The sequence below is a fragment of the Lycium ferocissimum genome, chromosome 1, assembly GCF_029784015.1.
Source record: "Lycium ferocissimum isolate CSIRO_LF1 chromosome 1, AGI_CSIRO_Lferr_CH_V1, whole genome shotgun sequence".
Taxonomy (NCBI): Eukaryota; Viridiplantae; Streptophyta; class Magnoliopsida; order Solanales; family Solanaceae; genus Lycium; species Lycium ferocissimum.
In genome coordinates, this window is record NC_081342.1 from 16,251,260 (window position 1) to 16,264,188 (window position 12,929).

Sequence of the window (12,929 nt, forward strand, 5' to 3'; positions counted from 1 at the left end):
GAGAGAGGAAGAAGCGGAGTATTAGGAGTGCTTTCTTTCTATTTTGGGGTGTACTATTTCAACAAAGGAAAAGGCTATTTATAGGCCTCAATTACTTGGGAATGATAGCACGCTACAGTACAAGTGCATGTGGCCCCGAGGACATTCACATATAGGAGCATATGAGATGAAATCGCTTTGCATGAAATTATGACATGAAATTATGTTTGGACATATAATTTGAGATTTTTAAGTTAAATTTTTTCTTATGGACATAAAAACCCCACAAGTTGTGAAAACTGTCAAAACATTTCTAATTCTTATACAATCTTACCAAATGTGTAAGTCATAGTTCATAACAAAATTAATAAGCCACTAGAAGACCTTTCTAAAAAATACAACATCAATTGATCAAATTTTAGTTCAATAAAATGAAAATTTGAACATGAGTTGTAATGTAACTACTCTTTAATATAATCCTCCAATATGGTTGATAACAGTAAATTTGTTATAAATATACTGCCAACTTGTAGATCTTTTAATTTTTGATATAAATGGCTGGTAAACACGATTGGTAAATATATCTACCAACTTATGGATCTTTTTTCATAAAATATAAACTTACAGGTCAACTTTTACATTTAGAAAATTTGAAATCATGATTTGAAATCTCAAATTATGCCTTTTTGGATGATTTTGGATTTCATCTCATGAGATGAAATCACATGTCCAAACGCTGATTTCATCTCATGTCCAAACGCCTACATAGTCATTTACAACAAGAAGTGCTTAGTTAAGCATTCTTTGCTCCTCAATTCACTATTCTTCCTATTTATTTTTTAAAAAAATTGCTATTTCTTGTCTTAAATAATTAATTTGTTGCTTAGAAAGCAAACTCTTTTCGCTAGTGTACAAATTTTATAAAATAATTTAAAGGCCTTTTAATATGATTTATAAAATTTAAAGGCCTCTTAATACGATTTCGCCTTAAACTACGAGATCCGTTGGGCCCCCCCAGTTAATGTAAGTAAACTAACAAATTCTTAACAATTAGGTTCACCTAAGAATGGCATCCTTTACCTTAAAAGAACCCACTCAAAATTTAAAAAATGTATGACTTAAAGATCATCTACAGGAAACTTTATGACTTAAGATCATCTACAGGAAACTTTATTGAAAACCGATGAGGAAACAAAGAAAGGATGGACAAGGAGAACTTTGACCAGTTAGTGACCAAGTACCCCTCAGCTTGTAGGTCGGGAATGAGGGACACAACAGCTATGTCTCAATCCCAAGCAAGTTAAAAGTAATGTAAAAGAAAAAAGAAAGACAGAAAGACTAAATAAGTAGTTCGATCCAATTTTGGACTAAAGAGAAAAGTTAATTTGACAACATATACAACAAGGAGTATCCCGTTTATCTTTCCTGTCTGTATTAAAATGAATGTAAGATTACCAAAATTAGAAGGCTTAATCCACTCTGTCCCTAGGGATATCGCGGCAATTTCAAACTCCTAATCTACACCGGAGAACCATCCCTTTCTTCCTAATAGTAACGGCCTTCGGCACTGTACACTTGAAAAAACAGTCTAAAAAGAAGCATCATAATTGATGCCATCCTTCCAAGCATGTCTTGGGAGAAGTGCACCATGTTCACTCATACTGCCCCGTAACCTATAGAGGGCTGGTTTACTCCTTACAGTCCTCAAAGGACCTGATCTGTTGCCATGGCTTATTGTTAAGCCGCCCCCTCCACCTGGATTAAAACTTGAAGCTGAAAACGGTCTGTTTTCAAACTCTTCAAGTGGACCAGAACTGTAATCCATTGTCATGAAAGTGGAGGCTTGTCCATATGTTAATCTTGGTGTAACCCCACCAGCATTCCACCAACTGCTATCAGAAGGGACACCTTTGAAATCTGAATCTGGCAACGAGGACTCTTTCTGGCTACATCCATCAGCACAAGTTTCATCATTGTCATTATAGATGAGTTTGAGAGCTTGCACAACTTCTCCCATAAATGGCCTTTGAGTCACCTCTGGATGCACGCACATTGAAGCAATGGCAGCCACTTTTGCCATATCATCAAAGTCATAGCTTCCAGCCAAAGAAGGATCCACCAGTTGCTCCAAACCTTCTCTAGTAGTTAGAAGAGGTCGCGCCCAAGTTACCAGGTTTTCTTGTCCAGGAGGTTGAGACATGTCCACAGGTTTTCTTCCGGAGAGAAGCTCCAATAACACAACTCCGTAACTATACACATCACTTTTAACAAGTAGGTGTCCTGTCATTGCATATTCAGGAGCAACGTACCTGCAAAAAACCGGTAAAAAGAGAATGTTAGCAACTGCTTTATCGCACAAATGCAGGTGCAAATGTACACGTTGCAGCACAGATTAGAGTTGCAAATAAGGCCGAGTATGAAGTTGGTTTATGTACAAAAGAACTAAAGATAAAGGATCAAAGAAAAAAAAGAAAAAAGAAAAAAAAACAGAATAAGATAATTAGAGGCGAATAAAACATGAGGCCTAAGAAACTAATTAAAAAATATAACAACATGATTTCAAGATATCTAAGATTATGACCTATGACCACAGCCTGATGCATTAGAAAACTACTACATATGGCTGAGACAGCATCCTATTAGTTTGGTGACAGAATTTCAGGACATAATTGGTAGAGGATAGATATCCCTGCAAATAAAGCTAATGCTCACAGTTTTTCTTTCTCCCTTTTGTTGCGGGAACTCAATTCAGACAATGTGCAGGAAGTAGTCTCACACTATCTAATCATCTTCTGTAACATCAACAATTTATATCAGCACAATTTCCAAACTCAGTTTCATGAATTTACACCTCCAGAAACACAGACAAGCATAACTTGGCAAAGGATTTAACAAGTTTTTGTTAGTACTCATTAAAAGTTCCTATAGATGATGCAATGGAACCAATCAGAGCTTTAATAGTTATCCTTTAGTATCATACTTCCGTTCATTCTTTTTTCATTTATAGTATTATGCTTCACTATCATACCACAGATTCATTATACTCTTATTTGGGTGAATTGCGACCATTTCAAGATTAGTCATGTTCAAGAGATATATACCCAAAAGTTCCCATGACTCGAGTAGATATGTGGTCACTTCCTTCGGTTGCTTCCCTTGCTAACCCAAAATCTGAAACCTTAGGGGTGAAGTCATCTTCTAACAAAACATTGCTGGCTTTAAAATCACGATGAATTACACGAGGATTAGAATCTTCATGAAGGTAAGCTAGTCCTCTCGCAGCGCCAAGAGCAATTTTCAACCTCACATCCCAATCAAGTGGCCCTTTTCTCCCGTCTCTTCCTGAAATATAGCAGTAGAGTTCTGTTAAGGAGAATCACATGGTAATATGTTTTACTTGCACCAAGGTACAAAGACATTTTTATGCTTGTAGTTGGTAGAATGGTGAAGCTTTTTTGGAACAGTCGATTGAAAATAAGACCAATTAACTTGTTCACGTTGGCAAATTACTCTCTGTACGTATTCTGGTAGTGACAATCAACCTGGAAGAATGAGAGGAAACAAAGTCCTACCAGCTCGGGTGGAGTTCTTCGCAATTGTTGTTGGATGGGCAGCAAAGCAGAAGAAAAGAAGGAACAGAAATGCAAAAAGCGAAAGAAAGAGGTAGCCAACTAAGGTAACTGGTCCTGGGCAGGAGGAACGAGCTGTTGGCTTAAAACTAAAAGAAGGAAAAAGGAGGATAAATACAATGCCTTCCCAGAAGTCAAAAAGATTTGCCACAGAATGAGGTTCAAAGAGTTAAGTTATGTCCTTGGCAAACCTCCCATAGAGAATTGGCTTAATATATTGACTAAAAATGTCTCAAGAAACATGGCACCAGAATTAGCAATACAAAGGACATAAGTACTCAAAGAAGCACAAATGGACTGCCATAATTCTTGCACATAGGATGACTAAGGTATAAGTGTGCTCTGGAATGCAAGATTATTACAAGTGATATAGAGGAACTTGAGCCTGAAAGGAATTTCAGCAAAATTTGTAAAAGAAACGAAGGTAAGGGAAATAAAGAGTATACCATGCAAATGAGACTCCACACTACCGTTTCGAACAATTTCATATACCAAGCTGCGAGTCCGCTCTTCACTGCATATACCAATTAATTTCACCAGGTTACGGTGATGCAATCGGCTTAGCATCTCAACTTCAGCAATAAATTCACGATCTCCATTCTGGTTATTATCCCTAGTGAGCACTTTCACAGCAACTTCTGTTCTGTCTTCTAAGATACCATGATAAACTCGTCCAAATCCTCCTTCACCTAAAACCCTTTTTAAACTAAACTTGTCAGTTGCCTTTTCAAGCTCTGCAAGCGAAAATGTTTTGACAGAAAGGATAGATGCGGGCATAGGAGAAATGAGGGAAACCGATGTTGAGCTATCTGGGCTACTTGATATTGTCGACCCAATTCCTGCAAATCAAAAAATGTGTGTTCATTCAATCTTCATGACGTACAGAATTGAGAAGCTTAGAGAAGTCAAAGTCTTTAATAGTACAGATCAGAGTATTATTAACAGCAGAAGATGATAAAATGGAATGTTTTTTCTTTTACACATACATTAAAGAAAAAGAATATCCCACCACTGCTGATTCACATATATTTCAAAATTTGCATCTCTGCTTCTTCACAATAATATCCCACTCTCAAAGGTCACTGATGAGTAATTTAAAACAAGGAAACAAGTACCTACCCTTGCCAGATCTCTTGTGCATAGATGATGTAAACACTGGACCAACAGCATTTGATGGTCGGCCAGTCCTCCTACATTTTAAGATGACAACCAGTGCACCACAGCATACCACCAACAATACTAATGCTGATGAAGCAATGAGAAAAACGAATCGGGGATTCATTTTCTGGCTCTTGTTTACAAAGTCAGCAGTAATAGGGAATTGTTGATTGACAACACTTCCAGTTGGACCATTACCAGAATCGCCAGATGGTGAAGAAGGAAGCCCTGGAATAACTTGTTCAGACTATATTGCACCATGACTCCATGAAGTTAAAAGGAACTTAACAATAAACAGTTCATAGTGTACCTGGATAGATAATGTGCATCACTTCATAATCCCCAAACATCGTTCTATTGAGAGGCACCTTCTTTTTCCAGAATCTTTCATAGGTCAGCATAGCTGTGGTGTTATCAAACTTCTCCCCCAAGGGAACCAAGTTAATATCAACAATTGTTCTTTCTTGATTTTGAGTATCAGCACTAGCTCCAACTAAAACAACTTGACTTGGATCTAGATAGGTGCCTTCTGCAACCTGAATCCCCAGATCTCTAACCACAGGAAATATAGAATAAAGTGACTTGTCTAAGAGAAGTCTGACTTTCATTGGAAACACACAAGCACAAGGTATAACAAAAGGAACATAAGCAAATGGCTCTGCACAGATCTGGCCACAACCTGTAGTTAAGAATATTCAACATCAGATATTGTGTATGAGGAACATAACTCTAGCAGAAATGATCTAGATTCTGGAGGATTCAGATTAGCATGTTAAGTGTGTCAATGATGGTTTGAATTAATATCTCATACAAAACGGGAAGGGAGGGGGGAAATTTATAAACAAATAAAGCTGTACTATCCTTTGGGCTACTCTTTCAACTGTTGTTGACCTAATTAAATTTGACAATTTTCTACACCAAACTTGGAAAGATAATGAAGGATAAAGGAAAGCATAATAAAGAAAAGAGAACACGTCATAAAACGACCAACATCTTTTTTTTCTTACTCATCAAGAACTTGTTTTTCTTCATTTTTTTCACAATGGTAGTGCCTATGGCTAGCTTTTACCAAGTACCTTTTACCTCCTACCAACAGAGGTATACATGGTAACTTTGCCCCCAAGGATTAGGCAGATGGAAAAACATCTTTGCTAAGACAAATCCCTGGGCATCCAAGAACCTTTTTGTTCCATTTGAGTAAACATGCACTCCGCCGCGTAAATCGCTTCAGGATAGGTTCTGCCGCAACTTTTTTCTAGCACTTGAAACCAACGCACTCCAAATATTTAAAATTAATACCCATATCTTATCCTACACTTTCAAGATTTGCATCAATCTCTCAAGTATAACAAAAAAGTTATAGAAGACCTGCATCTCATTGAAGAAGTACTAATATTTGGATGGTTTGACATGCGGAGAACGATATCGTATTCATTCAAGGATGGACGCACTACATAGGTAAGCCTTTAGAAGAAGAACGAGAGGATATTGGGCATGGAATGTTGCCCCTCAAGCCATCATGTGGGTCCTGCTGAAGCTTGGGAGTGATTTGTCAAGAACCATATTTTGGCATAGACCCTCTTTACTTTTTTTGGTATATTGTTTGTATACGGAAGTTTCCAAATCGATAAATTTGTTTACCTTATAAATAATGAAAATTTTCAAATTTAGATGGAAAATTTTAAGGGCTATCACCTCTTAACTGTTACAAATACAATACATTTTTTCCCTCTGTAATATGAGAACAATTAAATGTGAAAAATTCTCCTCAAAATGAAAGCATTTCCACCATTTATTGCCTCTACTTTTATTGCCATGATGTCATCTAAAAAGCAAGGAACCTTAGACACATAGCTTGGACATGTCCTAACACAAAGCCAATTTATGCTCGGTTTTTGTTTAACTTCACAAGACCTCCATTTTACTACATGGGACACCAGAGGGAGACTTTTTCCGATATTCAACATTTGTTAAGTACTTTTCTTACTTGACACCTAAGTGAAATAGATGTATAAGAACTGCCCATAGAATTGGAAACTTGGCATTTTGTTTCATTTCTTCTTTTTCTTTTACCGTATGCAAATTACTCTGAATGTTTTCTCAATATCATTGTTGCAATGTTGGATGACTTAAAACTATTGAGTATTTTATTTCATTTCTTCTTTTTCTTTTACAGTTACAGTATGCCAATTACTTTGAATGCTTTCTCAATATCATTGTTGCAATGTTGGATGACTTAAAACCATTACTCTTTAAGGTAGAAGTTATGAACATTGGAGCATGTCCTTTCTTGTACTTTAATGTCGTCCTTCCGTTGATAAATCTATAATTCAAGATATAATTTGAATATCCCACTTGTAGTTTTCCTCTAATACTCGCAATCTTTGTAAGTTAGCATACGTGCTCTTGTCTAACCTGATGTTATGAGAATAATGTTTGTCTCCTACCTACAAGGTTCTCATTCATCCCAAATACCCCTCTGAATCAGTCATCCACGTATCTCCTTTTCTTTTGTTCACTTTGACTGTGGTTAGCTGCCCAATTGGAAGATTGATAATCTAAATGTGCAGAATTACATATTGATGGTCATAAACCTACCATCTAAATATACTGAGGCTAAGTTTGTGAGATTTTACAACAGTTAGGATATTATGTGCAACGTCCTAATGGATGAGACAATAGTTCCATAGACTACGTAGATCAGGGCCCTAAACATTTTTTTATTCGAAAAATCACAAAGCCGAAAGAAGATCCATTTGCAGCCTCCTATAAGTAATAATATCTAGATTCTCTATCTTATATTGCATGTGCAAGTTCAGCGTAACCCATTATCAGCAGTAAAAAGCATGCGGTGCTCAGTGTTAGTTGGGAAGGATATAATGATCATATAACTTCTTACTTTAAGGAATAGAAAAATATCTATCAAGAAAATAAAAGTGAATCTCATGTAGCTCTTGTATAATTCACGTTGCATTAACTTCCCATTTTAATAACGTGGATATTAATTTAGGATCATTGGAAAGAGAATCATAGGAGATTGATTTAGTAATGAGAGTAATACATTTAGGAACAAGAGTAGTACATCAAGGGCACATCTGGTTTGAGGGATAATAGAACATAACCTCCGCATAAAAAAAGGGCATTATCTATATGGTGCTTGGCTACCATATTTGTTTCGTGTAGAGATATGCATGCATAACTTCTGCACTAATCTCTCAATTCAATTCGGGAAAACCCTAAACGTATTAGCAATATAGTGTAGTACCACAGTTAATCTTGAGTACCACACTTTTTAAAAATATACTTTAAACTAGTTCTTGTTTAGTTAACCATCTCTCACTTATTACTCTCTCTTTTGTTTACAAACTACTTGTAGTGTTGATTTTAAGATAAAAGAATTTTTCTATAATATATTTCCGCATCTAAAAAATTCAAGATTTCATATTTCTTTATTTATCTAATAATTTAATACAGTCCATTTTAACTTTCTTAACAAGTGTTATTTATTTGAGGTAATGGAAAATCAGTAATTATATTACATTTCATATTTTTACTGTATTACACTAAATATTTCTAATCACAAATTTAATTTTTCTCAATTACATAGGATAGTAAACTGGTACTAGATTGGATAAGGTTTTATCATTGGCCAAGAGTATTGTGGGAAACAAATCTTTATCCAATTCAAAACCAAACATACATTTTAGACCATCCACCATATATCTCTGACCAGAACTGAACATCCAATAATAAGTACAATAATCAAGTACTATATTACAATTTCCCAACCTTAAAACCCAGTGTAGCTTATCAAAGAACCAAACAATCCCTTGAGGTTCTGCACTTTGGCACCAAAGGGTAGAGAAACTACGTAGCTGCAGTGTCAATGACGGTGAGAGGGTTTGTGAGGCAATTCTAGACATTTATGAAACAAGTTCAACAGATCTCGATAGTCACATATAAATTGACAATTATAACCAGATTTACATGCAAGATGTGTGCTTTATATATATCAAAATCACCATAGGGGATACAAAGTGATGCGTTAAATACACAAAAAAAGTGAACATATGGTAAGCTATTTAGTTTGTGCCCCCAAAGCAGCAACCTTGGCCTTCGTTCTTCCTATTCTTGTTTTCATTTTTAGTCTTTCGTCCACAATTTTTCCTCAAGTTGAAGCAATGAAGAGAGGCAAAAGAGAATGGGATTGACAGGATATTATCAATTACAACAGCAATAATACCTGAGCCCACTGCAGGAGATGGGGAAACAGGAGCTCTCGGCCGGTGATGATGATGATGACCGTGACGTCTTGCCACTCGACTGGAAATTGGAGCGGCAGCACGACCTAAAGATTAGAGTTCCACATCAGTAAAAGCCAAAGAAGTCCTAAAAGAGGGTATGGAAAGAGCAACTCTCAATACCTTGAGATGCAGGGGAAGGAGCAGGCGCCCTAGAGGGAACCAGATATGGTCTGCGATGGTGCATACGCGGTGCTGGCATTGGTGCAAATGAGGCACGAGTTGGCACTAATCTTGCTGCAAAACAATGTAAGAGACACTAAGTGCTCGTTTGGTTGGGAAACAACTTATCCCAGGATAAGCTATCCCGGGATTAGTTATTCCACCCTCAAGGTGGGATAAAATAAGGCTACAATCCCGGGATAACTAATCCCGGGATTAGTTATCCCGGATTTTTATTCCAACCAAACATGGGATAAGAAGGCACTAAAATTTTATCCCGGGACTATTTCTGCTTATCCTTCACACCAAACGACCCCTAAATATGTTCCAAATCCACATTTATCACTAAGTTGTTATAACAAGCGGCTTCTCTCATCAGTCAGCAAATAACAGCACAGAGCCATAAGAAGCAGAATTTGAAGTACCAATCTTACCATCTTCTAAAAAAAGTTTGGTTGCAAAGTAACCCTTGTTTGGCGGTAGAGTAGGAGACAGGTAAATATGCGGCAATGTTAACCCTGAAGTTGAAAGTTTAAGAAGCAAATAAGTAACCGAACTTCACAAACAGAAAAACAATATAGGCAGTCGTACATGCACTAATTTTCACAGATTTGGAAGGTATTAGCTGAAAGGGGAAAATATATTTTAGAAGTCTTGAAACAGGATAACTGAAAAGGAAACAGTCCTAATTTACAGGCCGCAAGCATCAGTTAACTAATGCTACTAATTTACTCCTCATTTGCTACAGTTATCGTATTATTTGATGTTGCTACTGTTCTTTTCTACATTACTTTCAACATGGCATCTTCATTACTGTATTTCCTTTTCATACCTGATTTTATATGCGTTAATTGAGCCGAGGGTCCATCGGAAACAGCCTCTCTACCCCACAAAGGTAGCGGTAAGGCTGCGTACATCCTACCCTCCCCAGACCCCAACTGTGGGATTACACTGGGTATGTTGGTGTAAGCATCAGTTAACTAGCTAACAAATGCCTGTCTACCTCTTTCCTTTCAAAAAGGAAGGGGCTTTCTTGATATATCAACCATACTGCAATACCAATACAAGTTGCAGTCAACTATATGAGCTCTCTATATTTGTGCTGCTGCTCTATTCCAGGCCATTTTATTTCTTTCCAAACAGGAAGGGGCTTTCGTTGATTCTTGAAATGCAAAAGTAGGAAGCTAAAACCTTTCCCCTGATTGGAGTGTGCATTTTAATTCAAAAAATCATAACAGTTCAGAATCGTGAATAAACTCCACAAAATGGCTCTCTCTTGGCTAAATCCCGTCCTTCCACAACAAATGGAAGGGATAAGAGAAAGAAACGTGAAGCAAAAGAAGTAAGGGGTCGTGGTTGCTGGTTAAGAGCTAAGTTATTCAATTATCAAAACCTGCATGAGTGATACTATGTTTGGTTGCATTTTTTTGTGCTATGTATAATATTCAACACACCTAATACGGTAATTGATTTGCAATTTAGAAACTCGCATAACATGTATAAGTTAATAAGGGAATCTATGTGCTATTATTTATACAGGATAGAAGATGAAACAACTAAAGCGTGCATAACTAATCCTTGTAGATTCCCTCAAAACCAATCTCTGCATTACTAATACCAGCAACCAAACAGCCCCAAGGTCTTGTATAAGGGATAATTAAGGATAAAATCCCGAGATTGTAGTGTTATTTTTATCCCACATTGAGGGTGAGATAACGATCCGGGGGATAATTAACTTGTTCCCCAACCAAACGAACCCTACTAAGTGCATTAAAAGGTTTGAATCCCAACTACAACCCTGAGTACGAGCCCATCTTCTCAGGGCAACAATGAGCAGGTTTTGCCGACATCTGTGACTACTCAGTGTATTAGCCAATTTATGCATAAACTGACCAGCAGACTCAACAAAAAAATACACAAAAAGAAGTAAAGGGTACCGAGAGGAGTAGGAACAAGAGTGAGGAAAGAAAGGAGAAAGAGAAGCATTAGAGGTGGAAGCATCTTCTCTCTCTACAACAAAATTCCCAAACATCATCCTCAGTATCAAACCCCACCAAACTCCAACACCATTCTCCTAGGGTTTTAGTCTCCATGAGATTGCATGTCTAAAAACCCTAGCACCTCCACAATGCAGGTCCGTTTGTACTTTCACAGATCCACCAAATACAGAAAGTGCCACACAGTGATGCACAAAACAACACTGCACTAGAAAGGACAAATGAGGGATCTTCTCAGTCTAGAATTCAGCTGAGCTAGAGAGAGAAAGTGATATTTATATTATAGAAAGAAGAAGAAGAAGTGAGAGAGTGAGTGAGTGGGAGCGTTTTTATTGCCGGTGTAGCCACCAGCAAACTTGCTTTTCGCTAAATTGATTATTGTCTCCTACCACGGCCCACCTCTGCGCGTGTCACACACGCTTTTCCCCTAAATATTCTTTTTTATTTGATTAGCTGATTACTCACCTTATAATTTTAAAAAAACACCTAAACTATCCTGTTTTCACGAGTTTCATGACCTAACTATTAGTTGCTCTATTTTTCTATCCGAACCGTCATCATTTATATATTAAGAAAAACACACCTCAAAGCGTCCAACTATCAATTGTTCATTTTTCCTACTTGAACTATTACTATCTACTACTCAATTAGATGTGTTATTTAATACGTAAAAATGATACTCTCTCCGTCTCAATTTATGTTATATTATTTGATTGGGTACATAGTTTAAAAAAAAAAAAGGAAGATTTTTTGAACTTGTGATCTAAAACAATCTATAGATGTTTGTAAATCATTTCATTAAGGGCAAAAATGAAAGTTTTCAATTACAGTAATTTTTTTCTAAATATAGAAATGTATCATTCTTTTTATGATTAAAAAGAAAAGTGTATCACATAAATTGGGACAAAGAGTTTAATTCAGATAGAAAGAAATAACAATTGAATAATTTAGATAGAAAAAAAAACAACTGATATGAAGTTTGAAACTCGAAAAAAAGTAATAGCTCATATGTGTTTTTCTTCATTATTTCTTTTTACGGAAAAGGGCCAAATATACCCCTGTACTATCGGAAAAGGGCCAAATATGCCCCTCGTTATACTTTCGGTTCAATTATACCCCTACCGTTATACTTTGGGTCCAAATATACCCCTCACATTATACTTGGGCACAAATATACCCCTCATTTTAACGGACGGACACATATCATCATTTTATTGCCTATTTTAATTATCTCCTAATTAATTAAAATCTAAAACCCCTAAGCAAGCTTCAAAAGCTTTTTCATCAATGTCCGCTATGATTAGAAATAATAAACAACCGTATACCAACAATAATTCCAATTCCAATTCCGTTTGGTTCAAGAATTTCAATCATTTGCCCCTTCTTCTTCTTCCTATTGAAAAAATTCCTCACATATGTTCAAAATTTATGGCCTTCTCGATTCCCCATTACTATCCTTCTCGTAGCTATGGCTCGAAAATTTCGTAGCAATTTCCTTTTCATCGTGACTCAATTTTTTCTTCTTCCTATCGACGTGGAAGCCTTTATCACTTTACCTTCGTGATTCCATCTTATTCGTCGACGACGATAATCTACCGCCTCCTTCTTCCCCTCTCTCTCCGTCGCCACTGAACCCCCACCACCCCCTTTGAAAATCACCGTCGCAATCTCGAATTTTGAAGCCATTGACGAGATGTGTTTTC

General features: G+C 36.7%; 1 protein-coding gene across 1 annotated transcript; it reads right to left on the reverse strand.

The window, feature by feature from the left end:
* Window positions 1-1,326: 1,326 nt before the first annotated feature.
* On the reverse strand, window positions 1,327-11,534 carry LOC132050237 (receptor-like serine/threonine-protein kinase ALE2). Its single transcript, XM_059441389.1, has 9 exons — window positions 11,167-11,534; window positions 9,664-9,747; window positions 9,191-9,304; window positions 9,010-9,114; window positions 5,077-5,445; window positions 4,728-4,994; window positions 4,055-4,447; window positions 3,081-3,321; window positions 1,327-2,288 (listed from the first exon to the last, which is right to left on the reverse strand). The coding sequence occupies exons 1-9, from the start codon at window positions 11,228-11,230 to the stop codon at window positions 1,568-1,570; spliced, it is 2,358 nt and encodes a 785-aa protein (XP_059297372.1). The 5' UTR covers window positions 11,231-11,534; the 3' UTR covers window positions 1,327-1,567.
* Between the last annotated feature and the right edge of the window lie 1,395 nt (window positions 11,535-12,929).

What these genes read in the sequence shown, in the direction of transcription:
- LOC132050237 (XM_059441389.1), bottom strand. Translation starts at nt 11,230, where the DNA reads ATGCTTCCACCTCTAATGCTTCTCTTTCTCCTTTCTTTCCTCACTCTT. An exon ending in TCCTTCCCCTGCATCTCAAG is followed by an intron (nt 9,115 to 9,190) that starts GTATTGAGAGTT and finishes TCTAATCTTTAG; the next exon opens with GTCGTGCTGCCGCTCCAATT. An exon ending in GCACAAGAGATCTGGCAAGG is followed by an intron (nt 4,448 to 4,727) that starts GTAGGTACTTGT and finishes TTTGATTTGCAG; the next exon opens with GAATTGGGTCGACAATATCA.